Here is a 20,773-nt window from a genome sequence, read left to right as displayed (position 1 = left end):
ACCAAAAAAATCTAAATCTATTGTTTTGACATTTTTTAAATGAAAAGTTACAACTTTTCTATTCAAAATGACTTATTTTGAATTTAATTTACTTTTTTTTTAAATAACCAAAATCAAAATGAAATGTTTCATTTTGAGTTAAGTGAAATGTTTCATGGTACCTGAAAAAAGTGTTTCGACTTTTTTGTTTCACCAAAAAATATGGAAAATATTTGATTTGGTTTTGATTTTTCTGTTCAGCCACTGAACCAAAAAATCAGCTTGTGTACAATTCTATCACATTACATATGAACAAGGAGGCCAAATTATAGTTGCACAGACAACTTTCATTGTGGCATTTCCAAACTTTTGATTACTTTATTTTGCAATCTTAACATTCCTTTAGCATACTTATTTGGATGAGATAGATAGATAGATAGATCTCCTGGCAGGCACTATCCTAGTACTAAATGTTACAGACCAACAAATACCCACTTCCTGGTTATGGTTTTGTGTTATTACAGTAGGTTGACATTTCGCAGGACAATACATCACCATGAAGGTAACAGATCCGGTTTTCGGGGAGCCTCCTTAACAGCCGTCCCATGAAGAACTCACTTCCAAAATCCTCTGTGCGAACAAATGCTCCATATTTCAGGAATCCCACCTCATAAGGAGTGAACTCAACCCATTCTGCAAACAGACCCACAAAAAAGACATTTAGAAACGTCTCCCAAATGACTGGAAAGAGAGAAACTGCCACTAAATGAATCAAAGAGTTTGAGATGGAATAAGCCTTCTGTTTTCTATCTTATCTTTGCAAAGTATAATTTACAAACCACTATCTAGATTGGACATTAGGAAACACTATTTCATTAGGAGGGTGGTGAAGCACTGGAATGGGTTACCTAGAGAGGTGGTGGAATCTCCATCCTTAGAGGTTTTTAAGGCCTGGCTTGACAAAGCCTTGGCTGAGATGGTTTAGTTGATGCTGATTTAGTTGAGCAGGGGATTGGACAAGATGACTTCCTGAGGTCTCTTCCAACCCTAATATTCTATGATTCTATGATCTCCTGGGCCAGATTTTCAAAGTTAGCTGCATGGAGCTGAATTCATGATTTTTTGTCTCTTTTATTTGTGAAGTTACCTTACATGCAAGTTAGGCAACTAACTTGGCATGCGGACACACAAATACATTGTTTTGTGTGTGTACATTTGGCCTGATTCTGCTTTCTCTTTCACTGGTTTTACACCAGAGTAACTCCCCTGGCATCAGTGGAGTTAGCAGAATCAGGCCTATTGTGCGCATAAAATAGGTGTATACAAATGTATATGTGCAATACTCTGTGTTTAATCTAGAACATCTGGTTCAAAGTAAATGATTTGATTCCATATATGTGACACTGATGATCATGAAGGCAGATATTTTCTCTTCCACTAGCAGGGATGTTCTTTTCAAATCCAGTGCAGAGATCTTTTAACGGCAGTGTGAAGAAAGCCCAGGGCTGAAAGAACATGGGGAAATAATGTTCTTTTCATCCAAGAGGGTGTAGTACTTCCAATTCAGCACTGAAAGGAAGCCCAGTACTTGATTTGCTTTTTTCTCTTCTTGGCTGAAGAGAAAAATACTGGAGTAGTGATGAGCAAGATTCAGTGAAGTCCTCTTGGGTCATGAAAACAGCATTTATTTCTCAAAATATTTCCAGTGATTTCTTCTTCCAATCAGGCCAGATCATATTCTGAGAACAGCCTGTCTTATGATATTTCTACACTTATACTTCTAATTCTGATCAGAATCCTGAAATTTGGAATCTCCACAACTGTCCTTAGCTGTCTCTTTGGGTATGTCTACACAACAACCATGAGGCACAACTGCAGCACATGCAGGCATACCCGAACTAGCTTTGATCATGCTACGTCACTGAAAATAGTAGTGTATTCCTGGCGACATGGTGGTGACATGGGCTAGCCACCCAAGTATAATCCTGCACAGGTTCTATGTACATACTCAGGTGGCTAGCCAATGCTATGCTGCCTATGTTGCCATGGCTACCCTGCTATTTTTAGCAAGCTAGCCCCATTATGGCTAGTTTGGATATGCCAACATGTGCTGTCCTGATTGCAGGGCAGACATACCCTCTGCAAATGTTTGTACAGCACAAATGGGGGTTCAGTCTCTAAGCGCTTCTAGATGCAAAGAACAACCAACAACTGAACAGGCATGCCTATGACAAAACCCAAACCGTGGTAGATTTATAACCAAACACATCACTTGAACATCATTGTTACCTTTGAAATCTAGAGTGCTATATTTGTCCCGGACATTGATTGCCACATAGATGGGCAACGGGTTCTGACCCTCTTTCACCGCTTCCCGCTGGTCCGAGAGTTTCTGGTTCTCTTTCTGTTTTTAAGAAAAATAATTACCTGAGAATGCATGAAATGACTCAGGAACTCTCTACTGAGAACTAGATTGCAGCATTTATGCCCTAGCTCTGTACGCAGGGTGGCACAGAGCCATGCCACCCCAGGAGAAACACTGGCAATGATTGTTCCTCAGGCAGATACAATCCCCCCGGGCTACTCAATGCACACAGGTGTACACAGTCTGCACTTCCTGATGTTTCAGCTTTGCTTTGTGAGCTGGTACAAGGAATGGAAGGAAGGGAAGAGCCACAACCCTGTCATCTCTCCAACTCCTTTCAGACAGTTTGCTCCCCAGGGTGGAGTGGGGAGAAAATAGTCCTTACTTTTCTCTGACTGAAGGGGTTGCTATCGAGGGAGACCTTTCAGTGGTCATGTAAGGGGATGGGTGAGTAGGTTTCTTCCATAAACCCATCACCCAGTGACTGCACAAGGGCCATCATAATCTGGTGCCTTGTCTGGTTTTAGAATATTATAGTGAAATACCTGAATCCCAACCAAGTTCTTCTCTATAAGGCTGTATTTACAACCAGGGAGGTCTGGCTGTCTGGGATATTCCAAAGTCCCATGAACAGCAGACAGCTTTGATAACTGCATGTCCTTGAAGATTATGGACAGTTTGACAGTTAAATAAATGTGGTAGGATTATTCAAAAGGAGGGAAAATTGGCTAAAGTATGCAGAAGATTTCATATGGATCTAGCATAAGACAGAACCACCTAAACAGTATACATGCTAGTTTAATGAACAACATTCCATAAACAAATACACACATATATATTATAGTGTAGCAAGAGCACTGTATTTCAGTGCATCACTTACCATTATAGTATAAAACTAACCTGTTTGCTATTCTGAAATATATATCATTTAATTATTTCTAAAAGAAAAAAATCTACAAAATATAGTAGTATGCTTCATATAGTAGACCTTTTTGCAAGTTTCAGAAATGCTGGTTTTGAGTCATCTAAGCACAAAAACAGCATAGAAAATCTTTAACTGGTAAGAAGTGTCATTATTTCACATTTGGCTATCTCAAGCCTGGGCAAAAAAACATTTTATGCTATTCTAGTGTAAAATGTAGTCTTGCACTTAGAACAAGCATAGACAACTTCACCCACTAATAGTATTCTGATGAGTGTTTCCTCAATTACAGTTATAGCAGTGCTGATGCAACCCTAATTTCCACAGCGATCTTAAAAAGCATGCTTTACTTATTAAAAATCTTGTGATAACCTCCAGCTGTATGAAATGCAACACAGAAAAAGCATCAATGACGTTGCACATGCCCACGTTCATTCACCTCTCTTAAGATTGAGATGACATTACAGTGTACACTTCACAGATAATTGTGAGCTATAAGACAAAACCCTGTGGCCATTCTACAGCTTTCGAAGATACATTTTCAATTTAAAAATCGGAATATTCCCAGTAATCCCAAATGGGGGTCACAAGCTATTGTGGTGGAATTTCATGGCTCCTATGGTTCAAGGCTGAATTTGGAGAGTGACTGCTCCTTTGCGAGTGCAATATCCACGTGCAAAATTTGCACTCACAGTTTTGTACCTATAATTAAATTGTGGATGCAAAACAGGATGCATACATCTCTAGCTATGAGACTCTGGTTGTAGATTAGGAGGTATGACTACTACTGCTAATGACACCTTGCTGTTACACAGGATTTTCATAAAAATGAAAATATTGTGATCTGCATCACCAACACTTTTTCCATGTGCAAATTCCATCTGCAAAAAAGAGGCCTGGCCTCCAGTTTAATATCACAAAGTAGTTAAGGATCTGCCGCACTTTCAGTGTTCCTGCAGTCAAAATACAATTTATTTAATGTATGGCAGGGGTGTCCAAACAGGTTCATGAGTCGCATGAAGCTCTTTTACAATTAAAGTGCAGCTTGTGAAGCCCCTCATGCGCACCCCATTCTCCACCTACCAGACTGGAGCGGAGCTCAGGGCTTCTGCCCTGCGGAAAGAAGGGAGTCTTGGGGCTTCAGCTGGATGGGGAGTACCTTCCAGAGCTCTAGGCTTCACCACGAATGCAGCTGAAGCCCCCATCAGATGTGCCCCATGGGGCTGAAGCCTCTCTCCAACTGATGTGCCCTCGCTCTCAAACTTGTGAAGATTGCCATATGCGGCTCAGAGGGTCAGTACGTTTGGCCACCCCAATATACGATATCATTTTATACCTAACCATTCCAAAACTAATTTGATTCCAATAGAATTTCCTGATGCAGATAACTCTACAGCACCACAGAGCATGCAATCTCTCCTCAGATTTATTGCCTCTAATTCTTATAGAGAAAGCATCTGCAGCTCTCTCAGAAAATAAATAGATACTGTACCCCATCATGCAGCATATACTCAATGATCAGCCCCCACAGATCTATAAATGATGTCCTGTATCCCTCTTGTTTACGCTGACACAGCTGCTGGTTAAAATATTTCATGCGCTCCATAGAGAAACAACTCATCTTGCATTTGGTTGCACATTTCTGGGCTTCATGGATTTTCTCATCTAGATCCTTCTGTGACCAATAAGCATCTTTATACAAGTTTGACATGGTCCTGGGGAAGGGTAATATAGAAAGAAAAACATTAACATAAACAAAAAATAATCTACACAAATTCTGTTCTTTTGTTAGAGTGTCAGTTTTAAGTGTTTCTTGTAGTTTGTGCACTACTCGGGTTTTTTTTAGCAGTTTGTGGGGGGAAATATCATTTGAGGTTTCTATGAGTGTTCTATAAAGGGCCCATGGGAGTAAATTTTTTTTCTAGTGTTTGATATTTTCTTTTTCCAACAACTGCAGCATTTTAAAGGGTGACATTAATAGGTGTGAATCTTTAGTTTGCATAGATTGGATAATTTATTGTAGAGAGCTAAAATTTTATTTTCTATGTTTATTTTTCATGATGAATATATGTTTGTTTTGACTGATGACAGTATTCTGGCATCACATTACAGTCAGCATCAATTTTATGGCACCCCTTAGAATATGGCTCTCTATTCTGGATGCATTGCCTAATGCTTAGCAACCCCTTTGATCTTGCTGGCCTTGTGAGAGGAAAAGGAGAGATGAAATGTAGTCTTGTGGTGAAGGTGATAAGACATAAGCAATGTGGGTTCAAATCCTGGCTTTACTACAGGGTTTGTGTGTGACAGTGGGCAACTCATTTCTGTACCAAATGTGATGCCAATTTTTAAAAAGGGCTCCAGAGGTGATCCCGGCAATTACAAGCCAATAAGCCTGACATCAGTATCTGGCAACTGGATGAAACTATAGTAAAGAACAGAATTGTCAGAAATATCGATGAAAATAATTTGTTGAGGAAGAGTCAACATGTTTTTTGTGAAGGGAAATCATGCTTTACCAGTCTACTAGAATTCTTTGAGGTGGTCAACAAGTATGTGGACAAGGGGGATCCAGTGGATATAGTGTACTTAGACTTTCAGAAACCCGTTAACAAGGTCTCACATCAAAGGCTCTTAAGCAAAGTATGCTATCATGGGGTAAGAGGGAAGGTTCTCTCATGGATCGGTAACTAGCTAAAAGATAGGAAACAAAGGGTAGTAATAAATGGTCAGTTTTCAGAATGGAGAGGTAAATAGTGGTGTCCCCCAGAGGTCTGTACTGGTATCAGTACTAGTCAACACATTCATAAATGATCTGGAAAAAGGAGTAAATGGTGATGTGGCAAAATTCGCAGCTGATACAAAACTATTCAAGATAGTTAAGTCCAAAGCAGACTGCAAAGGGCTACAAAGGGATCTCATAAAATTGAGTAATAGGGCAACAAAATGGCAGATGAAATTCAATGTTGACAAATGCAAAATAACACACATTAGGAAACATAATCCCAACGATATATATAAAATGATGGGGTCTGAATTAGCTGAATTAGCTGTCTCTGAAAATATTCACTCAATATGCAGCAGCAATCAAAAAAGCTAGTAAAATGTTGGGAATAATTAAGAAGGGGATAGATAATAAGACAAAATATCATATTGCCTCTATATAGACCCATATTATGTCCACATCTTGAATACTGTGTGCAGATGTGGTCACTCCATCTCGAAAAAGATATATGGGAATTGAAAAAAGTTCAGAAAATCAACAAAAATTATTAGGGGTATGGAATAGGTTCCATATGAGGAGAGATTAATAAGATTGAGACTTTTCATCTTGGAAAAGAGATGACTAAGTGGGGATATGATAAAGGTCTATAAAATCATGATTGGTGTAGAGAAAGTAAATAAGTGTTATTTACTCCTTCTCATTACACAAGAACTAGGTGTCACCAAATGAAATTAATAGGCAGCAGGTTTAAATCAAACAAAAGGAAGTATTTCTTCACACAACATACAGTCAACCTGTGGAACTCTTTGCCAAAGGATATTGTGAAGGCTATAGGATTCAAAAAAGAACTAGATAAGTTCATGGAGGATAGGACCAACAATAGTTATTGGCCAGGATGGACAGGGATGGCGTCCCCAGCCTCTGTTTGCCAGAAGCTGGGAATGGGTGATGGAGGTGGAACACTTGATGATTACCTGTTCTGTTCATTCCCTATGGGGCAACTGGCATTGGACGCTTTTGGAAGACAGGATACTGGGGTAGATGGATGACTGTTCTTATGTTCTTACTGAGAGCCACAACCCCTTGCTTTTCTTTTATCACACGCAGTCCCATTGTTAGGAGCATGTGGCATGATTACATTACCCTAATGCCACTGCTTATTAGAGTCTCTCATCTTCCTGCTCTTTAATATAAGCTTGGGGAGGTTCAGAGCCACAGTCTGAGCCCAAGGTGTGAGGGAAAAAGTTATGAACCATAACATTTTTATGTCACATAATTTGGGGGGGGGGGAGGAGGCACTATATCTCAGAACCCCCTACTTCGAATTACCTCAAATTTGGATCATTAATTCTACTCTGGATCCTCATGTTAGACAACAGTTTTTAAGACAATTAGAATATGCATGTGAATTTTAGAGCACTTAGAAAAATCAGCTGTTAAACCATGCTGATTAAACTTTCTAGTGCAGGCCACACCTAAGCTAGTCTCAACCTTAACTACAGTGGTGGTAACACCTCACTTTAAGACCATCATTTATCTTATTACTGCCCACTCTGAGCCAAAGGCTGCCAGACAGACCAATCAATGTTTAGGGTGAAATGGAACTGCACTGCCCCAGGGAACTCTGGGAGGGATAGTTGATCCCATCCCAAATGTATGTCATACAGGACGAATATGCACACTGCACTGCCATGCTTCCATTATACAGCCAACCAGCCCACCTCATAGTAGTGGTAGTCCCGACCAGCAACAGACAACAGTGGAAACGGGTTTGGACCCAAAACTATCAACGACCACAAATCCCTAACAACAGTGCTTAAACACTACCCATTTTCTTCAGATACAGCTGGTGCAACATATTAAAGGATTTTAACTGCAGTAGACGGAAAGCTGGAAGATGTAATAAGTCACTTTGAGTAAGAGGCAGATAAAGAAATGTTAGACAAAGTCAAACTTTCAAATTAAGGTAATATTTAATGACCTGTAACTGAAAAGCAGTTTGTTAGATTTTCTTCAAGCTTTGCAGAATCTTCACAGCCATTCTGGCAATTTTCAGACCAAACCAAAATGTCAAGACAACTTATGGGGAAGGGCTAAAATAAGGTTTTATAATGGAAGTTGGTTACACCCTTACCAATGGAGGTTCTCCATAATAGAAATAGGATTACAATCTTTATGATGGAGAGCTGCTATTACCATCTCCATGATTTTTTTTTTTTTACCAGAGCTCTTTGTATCAACACCTTACAGAAAGATTAAATAAAAACCCTGATTGAGTCCTGCTTACCATGTTGTGCCAGACAAACCACTCAAGTATGTTGCACAGTCTAAGACATTTAATTTCTTGAGACCCAATAGACTTCCATATGTCGTTGTAAATGATCTCATTCCACCACCTGTTGTCATGATGGCCACCACCGGAATCTTTTCAACACAAAGACAGAAAGATGGCGCAAACCAAGCACACATAATTACTCAGAACTGGAAATGGACCAGAAACGGAACACTGGACCCAGTTCAATTCCAAAATTTCATAGTTAAGGCCTCTCTGTTTATTGGATCAGAACTGGAATAGCAAATCCAAATACATCTTTCCTTGGGGTAAGTTTGGAATCAGATATGGATCCAAACCCAATGGGTCAACCCTGCCTCTATAGAGAAGGGCAGGAATCATGGTAAGTTCAGGTGCTTTCATTAATGCAAGAAATGTAGTATTCACCCCCCAGCCATTTCATTTCCATATTGCTTCATTCTATTCTATTCCCCCTTTCTTTTTTTTAAATCCCCTTATCAACCTGTGAGAAAGTTCAAAAATTGTTGTTTAATCACCCCTGGACCTTTTCTTTTTTATTTTTTTCAGGATCATTAAGTTAATTAAACGAACAGAAATTTTGCTTTTGGAATTCACAAGCTTGCAACAGAGGGCAGGTGTTTTAAAAAATATTCACTGGAGAGGTTAACCGAGCCCCTTGAAGGGATTTATCACTCACTCCACAATTGATGGAATTCAAGCAATGCATTAAATACTTGCTAATTAGTTTAGTTAATGTGCATGGGTATTTATCATTCAAGACTACTTATGGTCCAGAATGGAACATAGAGGTACGAGCCCCAGAACTGGAGATGGTGTACACCAGCGGTAGGCAACCTATGGCATGTGTGCCGAAGGCGGCACGGGAGCTGATTTTCAGTGGCGCTCACACTGCCTGAGTCTTGGCCACCGGTCCAGGGGACTCTGCATTTTAATTTAATTTTAAATGAAGTTTCTTAAACATTTTAAAAACCTTATTTACTTTATGTACAACAGTAATTTAGTTATATATTATTGACTTATGGAAAGAGATCTTCTAAAAACATTAAAATGTATTACCGGTACACAAAACCTTAAATTAGAGTGAATAAATGAAGACTCGGCACCCCACATCTGAAAGGTTGCTGACCCCTGGTGTACACATTACAAAATGGCCAGACATATGAGAGACTCATATGGTGCTCCTTCTGCATAAAGACTTCACTGTGCTGCCCCTGCAGCACGGGGACCCCTTGCTGGGCAGTCAGACACCAGATGCAGTAGTCTTTAATTAGCTAAGTAACTGAGGTCTTTGCAATTGACCTAGAATTCAGGGGTTCCGAAACTGGTACTAGTACCAGCGGTGACACATAAGCGTAATGTTCCATCCATTCACTTCACAATATTGTTTTAAGAAGCTAGTATGTGAATCAATACAGTTTGGGAGCTGCACATAGTGTAGTCATCTCAGCCATATGGAAATCGAGGAAACCTTCTCCAGACCCCTGAAAGGCAACTATCTAACCCAGCTTTCAAGTTTACCTCCCAAACGGCTGAGAGGATACACCTGTTCAGAAAAAGTGTCAACAACAATAATTTTTATACTTATGAAAACATAACTTAAGAGTCTCTTGGAACAGAAACACGTAGCTGCAGGATGACAGGTTTCAGAGGGGTAGACATGTTAGTCTGTATCAGCAAAAACAATGAGGCGTCCTTGTGGCACTTTAGAGACTAACAAATGTATCTGGGCATAAGCTTTCGTGGGCTAGAACCCACTTCATCAGATGCATGCAGTGGAAAATACAGTAGCAGGTATATATATGCATCTGACGAAGTAGGTTCTAGCCCATGAAAGTTTATGTCCAAATACATGTGTTAATCTCTAAGGTCCCACAAGGACTCCTTGTTGTTTTAGGTACAGGGGTTGCACATGATTCAGCTATTATTTGTTTATTAGCCATATTTGCTGTCCAGTTTGTTGAGCACTCACGCAAGAGAAGGAGAGAGTGGACACCCAGGATTGCACTTCACATACCTCATGGTCCTGCAGGTCCTCTTCTAGATGGAGAACGTTTTTCAGGGCAGCAGCAACATACTTCTTTCGTTTGCACAGAAAATCCTTCTCCTCTGCACACAGGTCATACCCTAAGCGCACATCTAGGTCTTGTGGACAGGAACAATGACTAGGATAATCACATGCATTCTTATTACATATTAATATTGTTAATCAATTTCAGGATTTACACCACAGAAAACCCTAAATATATGTACAGACAAAACTTTTCCACACTCCTATGTAATCAGGTTGATGTAACATAATAAGCAGAGAAGAGGATGATGTCAGTATTAGCTGATATTTTAATTTTATTTTCTAAAATTAGCTAAAGTTATATATTGCAATTTAATGAAGTGGAACTTCTGCTTTACCTCTAAGGTTAAAAACCTAAAGGGCCAAATTTTCATAGGAGCCTCCTGAATGATGACTGCAAAATTGGTGGAGTGTCATCACCCCCTTGTGGCTATCCCAGAATTATATTTACATTTTTAATATCTCTGAAGTATATGTAATCATGACGCCCTCTACTGGCCGCAGTCCATACAGGGTACAGGGTTTGATCCTGGCCCTATTGAAGTAAATGGGAGTTTTGTCATTGATTTCAGTGGGGCCAGGATTTCACTCTAGAAATTCTAAACTTCCTGCTCAAGCATGGCTTTTCATAGCTAAGCATGTTTCATGTTTAGTTTTAGTCACAAATAGCAAAGCACAATCTTATTCAAGGAGGAAGATTATGGGCATGTCAAATTTAAATTTTAAAAACAAAACTGTTTTTAAAGTTATCCAAGTGCAAAGATGAAAAGTGTATAGAAAACATTTTTTTCCTTCACCAAGATAACTCAGAAACAGCTATGTGGATTTTCTTCAGCACTTCAAATGAAATTAACTTGTGGACTAAAGGCTTGAAAAATATAACAACAAAATATTAGTTGCAAGCAGAATCCTGTGTAGTCTGCAACAGTCTGGACCTCAATTATTCAGCACAACTTTCTTATTTCTCTGCTAAATTCTACATTGGAATGGCAATTTCTGCTGCATTATGAAATGAATAAAGAGATTTTCTATTGCAATAAACAATTTTAGAAGTTCACTGCACTGACTGTAATATTCATTTACATATTTAATGCAATACAAACTCGTTCTGAATTTATGTTGTGCTGGTGCAGAGTTCGGTACTGGTGTGCCATGCAGATCAGGAGTCATACAGCACTACACTATTTTTCATTTTATATTAACATAGGTTTTGATGATGATTGGTAGGATTATCCTTTCCTCATCAGATGCAGAACCCCATATCTAGCAGCACCAGCTATATTAAGGGAAAATCCTGTCCCTAGCTCAGTGGCTGCAGATGACCATTGGTACCATGCTACTTGTTAGGTTCTGCAGCATGGAGAGGATGAGATCTGTAGACTTTATACAGGGACTCTGAGCTGCTGTGCATCCTAAGGACTGGCTCACAGAGCAAAGAATGTGGGCAGGACAGGGCTAGGCTGGAGGCAGTGGACCCATCACTGTTCAGATCCACCAGAACATTCATGACGGAATGCGGGTGAAAGAGAAGAGTGTGACACCAACAGACCTCGATCGTGGTCGAGATCGAACCAGGGACTTCTGGAGCTTACTGCGTGAGCCTCTACTGCATGAGCTAAAAGCCATATGGCTGTTAGCTAAGGCTGAGGAAGACTCATTCATCTCTCTCTAAGCAGTCTCGGTGCCACAAGATGGGACGGAACACCACACCCAGAAGGTGTGTGGGTTACAACAGCATGAGCTATGACAGCCTTAGAAGAGTACTGGTAAGCAAGGAGCAGCTACTTTACACTGCTGAACCAGGGTCTGGAGCAGAGAGATCATTCCTTTTTCCCCATTCACAGAACCCAGGTACTTGGCCTTGGTGCAGTTGGGAAGGGTTTGCCCCTTAGTGATTATATTTAGTGAACTCAGTAATATAGGGCTGTTATTGGTGCTGTGACTGGAAGATAAATTAATAAGCAGACGTAACACTAAATTGAACTGCTTGGTATAGTGGGTATATAATTTTTGACTGCTTTGAAATTAGTTACACATTCTAAAAGAAAGTTATAGATAAGTTTATTGTTTGGCAGCCCGAGGTATTTTCATCAGCTTGAGCAGCAGAAACTAGTCATTTCTGTTAGACAAGTTGATCAAGGTGGCAGTGGTGGTGAGGGATTCCCCTATGAAAATCATGTGCTATTCTGCAGTGACTGCTGTAGAGCCTTTTTTTAATGCAGAAAAAGGATAAATATTGCTGTATTGTGATTGATTAAGGCCATGCTTCAGGAAGGCACTGAAGTACATGTTTAAGCCTCTCCCTGTTCGGGAAAGGATTTAAGAATGTATTTAACTGTAAGTAGGTACTTCAGTGCTCTCCTGAATAGGGATGCTTTCTTGAGTTGGGACCTTAATCTGCCCATGCTATATATTACATAAGATTATGGATAACCTTAAGGAAGTGGGCAACATATCGGTCAGTGTGTGCACAAATTGTTAGCTACCCTGTCTAATGTAGTTTCTATCTAATGTCCAGTGTCATATATTGGGTATGTGTTGTGCATTCTTTTAAAAAATACATTCTAGTTTTCAATCCAAAAATGTCTGGATTTTTACAAATGCAGGAAGTGGCATGGGCAAAGCTTGGCTGACAATGTCACTAGCATCCAAAGAAACAGGAGAAGAGCTCTTACCAGTCTTCTGCCTTCACATGTAAATCAAATCTTTTCTCCTGAAGAACAAAAATGTAACTATGAAGGTACAATCATAGTTTTAAGCTTTCCTTCCTTCCCTTCAGCCTTGAGATTGCAATTTATTTGCTCCCCAACAAGGCACAGTAGCCACAAAATTGAGTCTCCCACTAATCCAAGAGACAAATAGCTTCAAAACCACCAATTTATTTGTAATAGAATTTATTCTTAGTAGCTCAGTATTTCCCAAAGGTTTCAGACAACTGTACCAATTTACCTGACTGTGACCTCATTGGTACCATCCAGTTCCCTCCGGTGCCCATTCAATTATGCAAACCATCAAAAACGCAATGAAGAGTAAAATCTTGGAGCTCCCAGATTCAGTCTCATAACTGCAAGACTTTGCCTAGCAACAGTCAAAGATCTATTGTGCATTAGACAGTGCACAAATGAAAATAAGATATACCAGGACCCAGCAGAAAGGCTCATGATTAAGACAGATAATGGAAGCCTAGCACATGAGTCTCAAAAGCCTGAAGTACCAGAACTGGAGCTTTTTTCTGTGATTAGGAAGCATATTGGATGCCAGGTTGTTTCAAAAAGCTTTGCCACACTGAGAAACATTTCATTTTTCTTAGAAGTAATATTTTGGGGGGGAATTGAAGTGCTTGTGCCCACGTTTATGTAGGCAAAGCAATTAACTGCACATGCTAATCATGCTAATTGGTATTTGCACACACATTTTCTACCTGGACATGCAGTGGATAGGTTTCTGCGTGCAAATATGTGTAAGCCTGTTGCATGTGAATCTTAGCCTCTATTGTTTAAAAATGTGGTTGTTACAGTCCTTATAATATTCTTTATGTGTCTGTATTTTTTTCTGTTTAGTACAATGTGCTGTACATATGGTTGACATCAGTACACCCTTCTGAGACAGAGAAAGCTAGATGGATAGCACTGATGGCAAGACAGATATTATAAACTGCACCAAGAAACTCCTCGTTATCATAGGTCACCTTCTGAAGCAAAAGGACAATGGTTGCCTCAAAATCTATGAAGGCAGACTGGCCAGCTTACTGTGCAGCTGAGGAGCTGCCCTGAGAGGCAGAGTTAGAGAGGGAGAGGGAGTGCGGCTGGGGAATTAAGGAGGCAGAATACGTACAGGCCGGGGAATGGGGGCTCCCTGCTGTCCAGCCTGCCTCTCCTCTTTTTAAAGGACAGTTCAAGACACATTTGCACAACACCACTATTTTTTTAATGCATTGGCCCAGATTGTCTCTTGGAGATCTGGATGCTGAAAAGACAATGCTGTGGCATCATCCACCTTCACTGGCCCCACAAAATGTCCCTTTACGGATGCTTCTCAGTGCAGAAGGGGATCAGCAAACTGTTTATGGGAGGTGGAGATGGAGCAAGGGAGGCATTACACTCACTGACACCCTTCTCTGCTCTGAACTCAGCTGTATTATCTATCTCTATATCCTATGTTATCATGTGCAAGGTGACCCAGCCAAATGACAGCATGGCCTTTAGCAGTGCCTATGATGCTATGGAAAAAGGAGCCAGAGAAGCGGTAGTCATGCCTGCAGCACAGATCCCAGCTCCATGCAGAAGGAAGCAGTTCCTTTCTCCAAGGTCTGAAGAGAAATTCATAGAGTTTTTTTCCCTCTTGATACCCTCTTGCAGATTTTTTCTGTAGGAGAGGATAATCTAGCCCTTTATTCTTACACTATAATTTTTAAATAGGTCACTGTTAATTCCTAAAGTCTGGCAGCTGGCACTCACCTCTGCTACTGTTACTCTCTCTCCCATGGGGAGTGAATTCAGCATCACAACTGGGGAGCCTGTGTCTATAGAGTAGGTACAGGTACGCTGGGGGCAAAAAAAAATTATTTGCACAAAAAGGAAAGGGTTACCCTGCTCCCCCATCAAAATAGATCACGTTATCTACTTATTACTATTATGTTTATAAAGGACAGTTATAACATACAGCGTTGTAATGCTTCTTCTTCGGTAGCATAATGTTCAGTGTTGGCTCCATATACTTGATATAGTGAAACTTGGTAGGAAATGAAGGGCTAATGATAGCATCAGGGCCCAGTGTAAGATCTTGTGTTCCTTCATAGGAACCCATCACTGTGAGGGAAAGGTCTTTCCCTGAAGGAAAAAGAAAAAGCACACAGAGAACGTTATTATTATCTGACTGCAAAACTATGCTTACGTGATCAAATTTAAGAAAACACGTAGGAGTTTTCTATATTGCATTCAAAGAGTCCATCTAATAAACCAAGAAAAACATAATCCCTCTAGAAAAAAGCCTACTACTCAGCTAAACAAAATGAAACCTAATGTATACAAGTGTGACAGAACTAATGCTCATGAAAAATAACTACCATGCTTTTTCATACTAAAAAAAGTGGACATGGTAATTAATTCTGGTTCACACCTGTAGCTCATCTACTAAAATATTAATACTAAACGTCTGCATAAAACAGTCAACTTCTGTACGTAGTAATAAGCATCTGTATGATACACTAAACAATATCTTCAAGCTTTTCCGCAACACACTGTATGTTATTGCCTTTGTTCCATGATTGTAGTGTATGAAATAGGCTTACATTTTCAAAAGTGATGCCTGATTTTTGGGTACTCAATTTGAGACATCTTGAGGGAGCCTGACTTTTTGGAAGTACTGAGCACCTGCCCACTGAAAATCAGGTCCTTTTCAGATGTCTTCAGTTTTACATTAACATCACCATCACTTTTAAAAATGTAGGCCATACAATACAGAGCAATTTATTCAATATGACATGGAGACATCAAAAATATTTGAATCAAAGGGATTAAAATAATCAAGCCAGATTTTTGACAGATGATATATATAGGTGGGATGTAGCTGAAATTAGGATGAGAAGGAGATTTGTATTGAAGGGAACAGGAGTACTTGTGGCACCTTAGAAACTAACAAATTTATTTCAGCATAAGTAAATTTGTTAGTCTCTAAGGTTCCACAAGTACTCCTGTTCTTTTTGTGGATACAGACTAACATGGCTGCTACTCTGAAACCTGTACTGAAGGGTTCATACACATGGGGGTTGAAATGAAAATTTTTGTGCACTATACTCCAGTGAAGTGAATTTCTACTATAGCATTTTATATCATACACACTAACCAAGAGTTCTTGTTAAATGAGCTCATAGACTTGCTTCTTTGGTTCCATTTGTTTTATGTTTAGTTCCTTTACAGACAATAAGTTGGTGGTATAATAATCTTCCCTGTAGTTTTTGCATGGGTTCTTATAGCATCATAATGCTGACTGCTCAGCACATCTGAAAATTGTTCTGGCACTAGATCTGGATTTAGAAACCTAACTGTATGGGTTTCGTTTGTCTGTGTGTTTGGTCTGCCCTAATTCTACACATGGCATGTATGCTCTACAACGGATTTGTTTATTGCATGATCTCATAATACTGGATAAACTAATACAATACAAAGACTCTGAATTCCTTTCTATAATTAAAGATGCAAAAATTTAGGGCTCTGAATTATTTCCTGTTTGCTAATGAAAACCATGTTGTAATATACATCAGCTAATGCAAGGGACCAAAGTTAAGGCTGCTATCATAGAAACATAACTCTGAATGTCCTGACACTTGTGCGATTAAAATCTTCTCTTTAGTGTTGTTTTAATGTAGTCTATTTGCATACAGCCACATAGATGTATGGGATGGAGTCAATGTAATACGTAACAGAGATCACACATCTTTCTGTAGTTGTTAAAAAGTACAAATCATTTGAAAATATTATTTTATTCCATGCATTTATTGTAATGATCTATAGAACACATATCACTATAGTAGTGTAAGTATCTGGTTATTAACAGCCAGTTAATAAAGCAGTAACCTCACTTGATTTATGCTGCTTCTTCTCATCCACCTGAACTTCCAAACAGCAAAGTGCACGAGACTATAACAGAGAAGAAGAATAAAACAACTCATCACAGAGAATGTCTCAGTTTGAGATTCCATTCCCCATCCTAATCTATTACTATCTGAGCTGCCTGCAGGGTTTGAACACTGTGCAGGTAGCACTCTCAGTCCCTGGAAGAGGTAATTGCCTGGCACTGCTCAGCACTGAGCCCTCTAGTCAATGATGAGTAAAAGTGAAAGGCTCTGGAGGAATCATATCTAGTCATCAGTGGGGGCTGATGACAAACTAAATGGTGTCTAGAGTTAAGTGTGTCAGGACGCAAAATGGCAGCACTTTTAGGGTCCTAACAGGGATACAAAAGACTAAACAAGGCAAAAACATAATTAGAGAAATCTACTGAAAGCACGGGAGTCATTGGTGGAAACAGTCCTTGTCTAAAATATTGTTATTAATGTTTAGGTGGCAGTAGTTCCTCTGTCACTGTATGAAATTGTGGCGGACTGATGTCTGAGGGGAGCTGACAGCTACACCTATCTCAGCATCTCCCACTGTAAGGAATGGGGTGGGTGAACTGGCTATGAGGAGGTTCACAGTTAGACCACTTCCAGTTTTTGCAAGTAGGAGTGACTGTACATTTTTGGAAGAATGCTGGCTTGAGGGAACTCACAGCTACTCAAATCACAGCTTCTCCTATCATGGGACACTCTTAAGATACACACTTACTTTAAGAAGCAGAGAAATCATAGTTACTTCATTCCCAGCCTATCTCAACAGGAAAGAGAGGGTGTTGGCCTGCTGACTGTGCAGCTGCTCACAGCTACTCTAGTCCCACCTATATTACCAGTATTGCTATAGGACAGGAAAGATCACAGAACAAAAAGTTACCACTAGTGCTCCATTAGTTACGATGGCTTCAGGAGGGCCTGAACTAGGAAACAAAATGAAAAATACATATTTCATGGCTAGGTTAAATCAAGTAACCACTCTTTCCCCCTGGATATTTATCTTGCTTGTTACTCATATGGAAGTGTGGGAATGATAGCGAAGACCAGGTAACAAGAGTAATTGTGGCAGACATGTGATGCAAAGTTCCTCACAATGCTTGCTTTGACTATGCATAGCTGCTACAGTTCCTGTTATTCTTGTTCTTCTAAGCAGAGCTTTATCATTGTGCTAGAACTGACTGATATGAAGAAATCACAATTTTTTCAAAACAATTTCGATCATGCTTGATAATGGGGCTACATAATTTTTCACAGTCTATCACATTGCTATCACAGTCCTGTAACCATGTCAATTGGACTCTTAGTTTAGCCAGTTAAACTCCACCTCTCAGGACAGGCCATGTTGTCAAGTACACTTAATCTACCAACATTATGCTAGTCCACTAGGATATACATGCTGAGAAGTGTCTTGATTCTAAGTGTGACACTACACCCCCATATTCTTCATAGAGATATTGTTATGTGATTATGGCATAACTAAGATGTATTTGGGGCAAGATAAGGCATGTGAGATATCATTGGAAAGGTTGTGATTTACTGAATATGATTCTCCTATTTGTATGCATGTATCATTTCTGTATCTGAAGTTAGGAATATTGATTGTGTATCAATTACAAGTGGGTTCACATCTGGGGAATACCCACCAGCCAGAATGCAATCAGTCTAGAGCAATGGTTTTCAAACTTTTTTTTCTGGTGACCTAGTTGAAGAAAATTGTTGATGCCCATGACCCAACAGAGCTGAGGATGAGGGGTTTGGGGGGCTCAGGGCTGGGGCGGGGTGAGGGCTGCACGTTGAGTCCGGGAATGAGGGGTTCAGGGTATGGGAGGGGGCTCTGGGTTTGGGGGGGCTCAAGGCTGGGGCAAAGGGTTGGGTGCAGGAGGGGGTCAGGGATGAGTGGTTTGGGGTGCGGGAAGGGGCTTGGGGGGAGCTCAGGGCTGGGGCATCGGCTTACCTCGGCAGGCTCCCAGTCTGCAGCACAGTGGGGGTGCTAAGGCAGCTTCGTGCCTGTCCTGGCGCTGCAGACCATGCTGTGCCCTGAAAGCGGCCAGCAGCAGGTCCATCTGCCAAGCAAGGCACCGCCCCCCAAAGCCCATTAGCAGGGAACCAGCCCATGGGACTGGGAAGCCAGTGCTTGGGGCGAGGGCAGCACGCGGAGCACTGTGGCCCCCCCACCTGGGAGCTGGACATGCTGCTGACCACTTCAAGGGAGTAGCATGGTGTCAGAACAGGTAGGGACTAGCCTGCCTTAGCCGAGCAGCACCGCCGACGGGACTTTTAATGGCCTGGTCGGTAGTGTTGACCAGAGCTGTCGTGACCCAGTGCCTTACGTTCTGAGACCCAGTACTGGGTCGTGTCCCACAGTTTGAAAACCACTGATCTAGTTGGCTCGCTGTGAGGAAAAGCCATTAGACAGAACAATAGGCCTTTGGAGATGCTAATCTCCCACTTTCCTGGGAAGGCTTCCTGAGGATGTTACAACTAGTCTTTGAGTTATGACTGAAAGGTCCTGTGATCAAGTCACCTGGTACTGGAATCCATCCTGGAATACCAGTGTTTTTCCACAGACTGGCATGGGAACTAAGTTTGGAAACAAAGGGTTCCCACCATATGCAAAGCTATTTAAGGCAGGAGAGTGACCTCAATGTGACTCACCTGTCATATGGAGATCTATGGATGAAAAAAAACTATGTTGTATTATTTATTTATGATTATTAATTATTCAATTTAGTATATAGGGGAGAACATTTCTGGGACTGAAGCAGTGCTGTGGGTGGCAATCAAAGGATTCTCGGCTTTGTGAGTATGAATTAGGATGAAAAATTAACCAAACAATTTGATTTACAAGTACAAGTCAAAAGATTTTCCACCACATCTGAGCTTGAGCATACACGAAAAGATTGATACAAATAAGTCTTCTAAAGAGTACAACTAGGCCACAAATTGATGTTGTGCAGAGACTCGCCAATGCCAGGAAGAATTTTTTTACATTAAAAGTGATCAGATAATAGAACAAACGCCCATATTCTGCTGACACAGATAAGCTGTATACATGATTCCAGTGGGGAATTTACTAGAGTTCTGAATGCAACGGGTCTGGCAAATTCCTTTGGAGGCAGCAATTATATTAAGCAGGTTTCCAGTTGCTGGTTTATTACTCTCTGAATTTTTGAATCTTCTAATTAATTTGTATTTCACTTACATGCTCTCCAAGGTAAATTCTACCTCTAGTTCCTCCTGTGCCTAAAAATAAAAAAACAGAAATGAGTGAAGTCACTATATGCTATTCTCTCCCCACAGGGTTAGTCCTCTAGTATGCAATAGAGGAAGAAGTGGGTGAAATTTAATGGCCTGTGAAATACAGAGGGTCAGATGAGATGTTCTAATGGTCCCTTCTGGCCTAAAACTCTATGAAGCTTCTGCAAATTAACCCACAGTTTTGTTTTTTGGTGTAAAGTCAGTCAGTTTGCTTCATCTTCTAGGGTCTTAATTTTTTTATGTACTTGACATTATTCTACTAACCAGTAGCTGCTCTTGCTATTAATATGGGCAGGTTAACAGGGTTATATGTCCTGTTACCTAATCTCTTTAACCTCTCTGAGGGATGTTAAAAAACAACTTGCTATTACTGAATGATTAAGGGACATTGTTAACTCTCCTGTGAATGTTCCTTGTATTTGCATCAACAGCACCAATATGCCAGCGATATTGTTAAAACAAATACAATGGCCAGATGTCTAGATGCTAAGCTTTCCTGCTATATTCCACTCCATTTCAGCTATACGTAATTTAA

At 40.3% G+C, this 20,773-nt stretch overlaps 1 protein-coding gene across 1 annotated transcript in view; it reads right to left on the bottom strand.

The window, feature by feature from the left end:
* Nucleotides 1-20,773, bottom strand: part of LOC116832826 (cytosolic phospholipase A2 epsilon-like) — a 50,447-nt gene that overhangs the window by 6,571 nt on the left and 23,103 nt on the right. The window contains exons 6-16 of the mRNA XM_032793893.2: nucleotides 20,183-20,223; nucleotides 17,861-17,903; nucleotides 16,954-17,011; nucleotides 15,036-15,202; nucleotides 14,831-14,917; nucleotides 13,049-13,086; nucleotides 10,320-10,467; nucleotides 8,279-8,415; nucleotides 4,759-4,981; nucleotides 2,269-2,383; nucleotides 535-672 (exon numbers count right to left, since the gene is read on the bottom strand). Of these exons, the coding sequence (XP_032649784.2) occupies nucleotides 535-672; nucleotides 2,269-2,383; nucleotides 4,759-4,981; nucleotides 8,279-8,415; nucleotides 10,320-10,467; nucleotides 13,049-13,086; nucleotides 14,831-14,917; nucleotides 15,036-15,202; nucleotides 16,954-17,011; nucleotides 17,861-17,903; nucleotides 20,183-20,223 (1,195 nt within the window). The remainder of the gene's footprint in view (nucleotides 1-534; nucleotides 673-2,268; nucleotides 2,384-4,758; nucleotides 4,982-8,278; nucleotides 8,416-10,319; nucleotides 10,468-13,048; nucleotides 13,087-14,830; nucleotides 14,918-15,035; nucleotides 15,203-16,953; nucleotides 17,012-17,860; nucleotides 17,904-20,182; nucleotides 20,224-20,773) is intronic.

Source organism: Chelonoidis abingdonii, chromosome 4 (genome assembly GCF_003597395.2).
Source record: "Chelonoidis abingdonii isolate Lonesome George chromosome 4, CheloAbing_2.0, whole genome shotgun sequence".
NCBI lineage: Eukaryota > Metazoa > Chordata > Testudines > Testudinidae > Chelonoidis > Chelonoidis abingdonii.
This window is presented reverse-complemented; position numbering and strand designations above follow the sequence as displayed.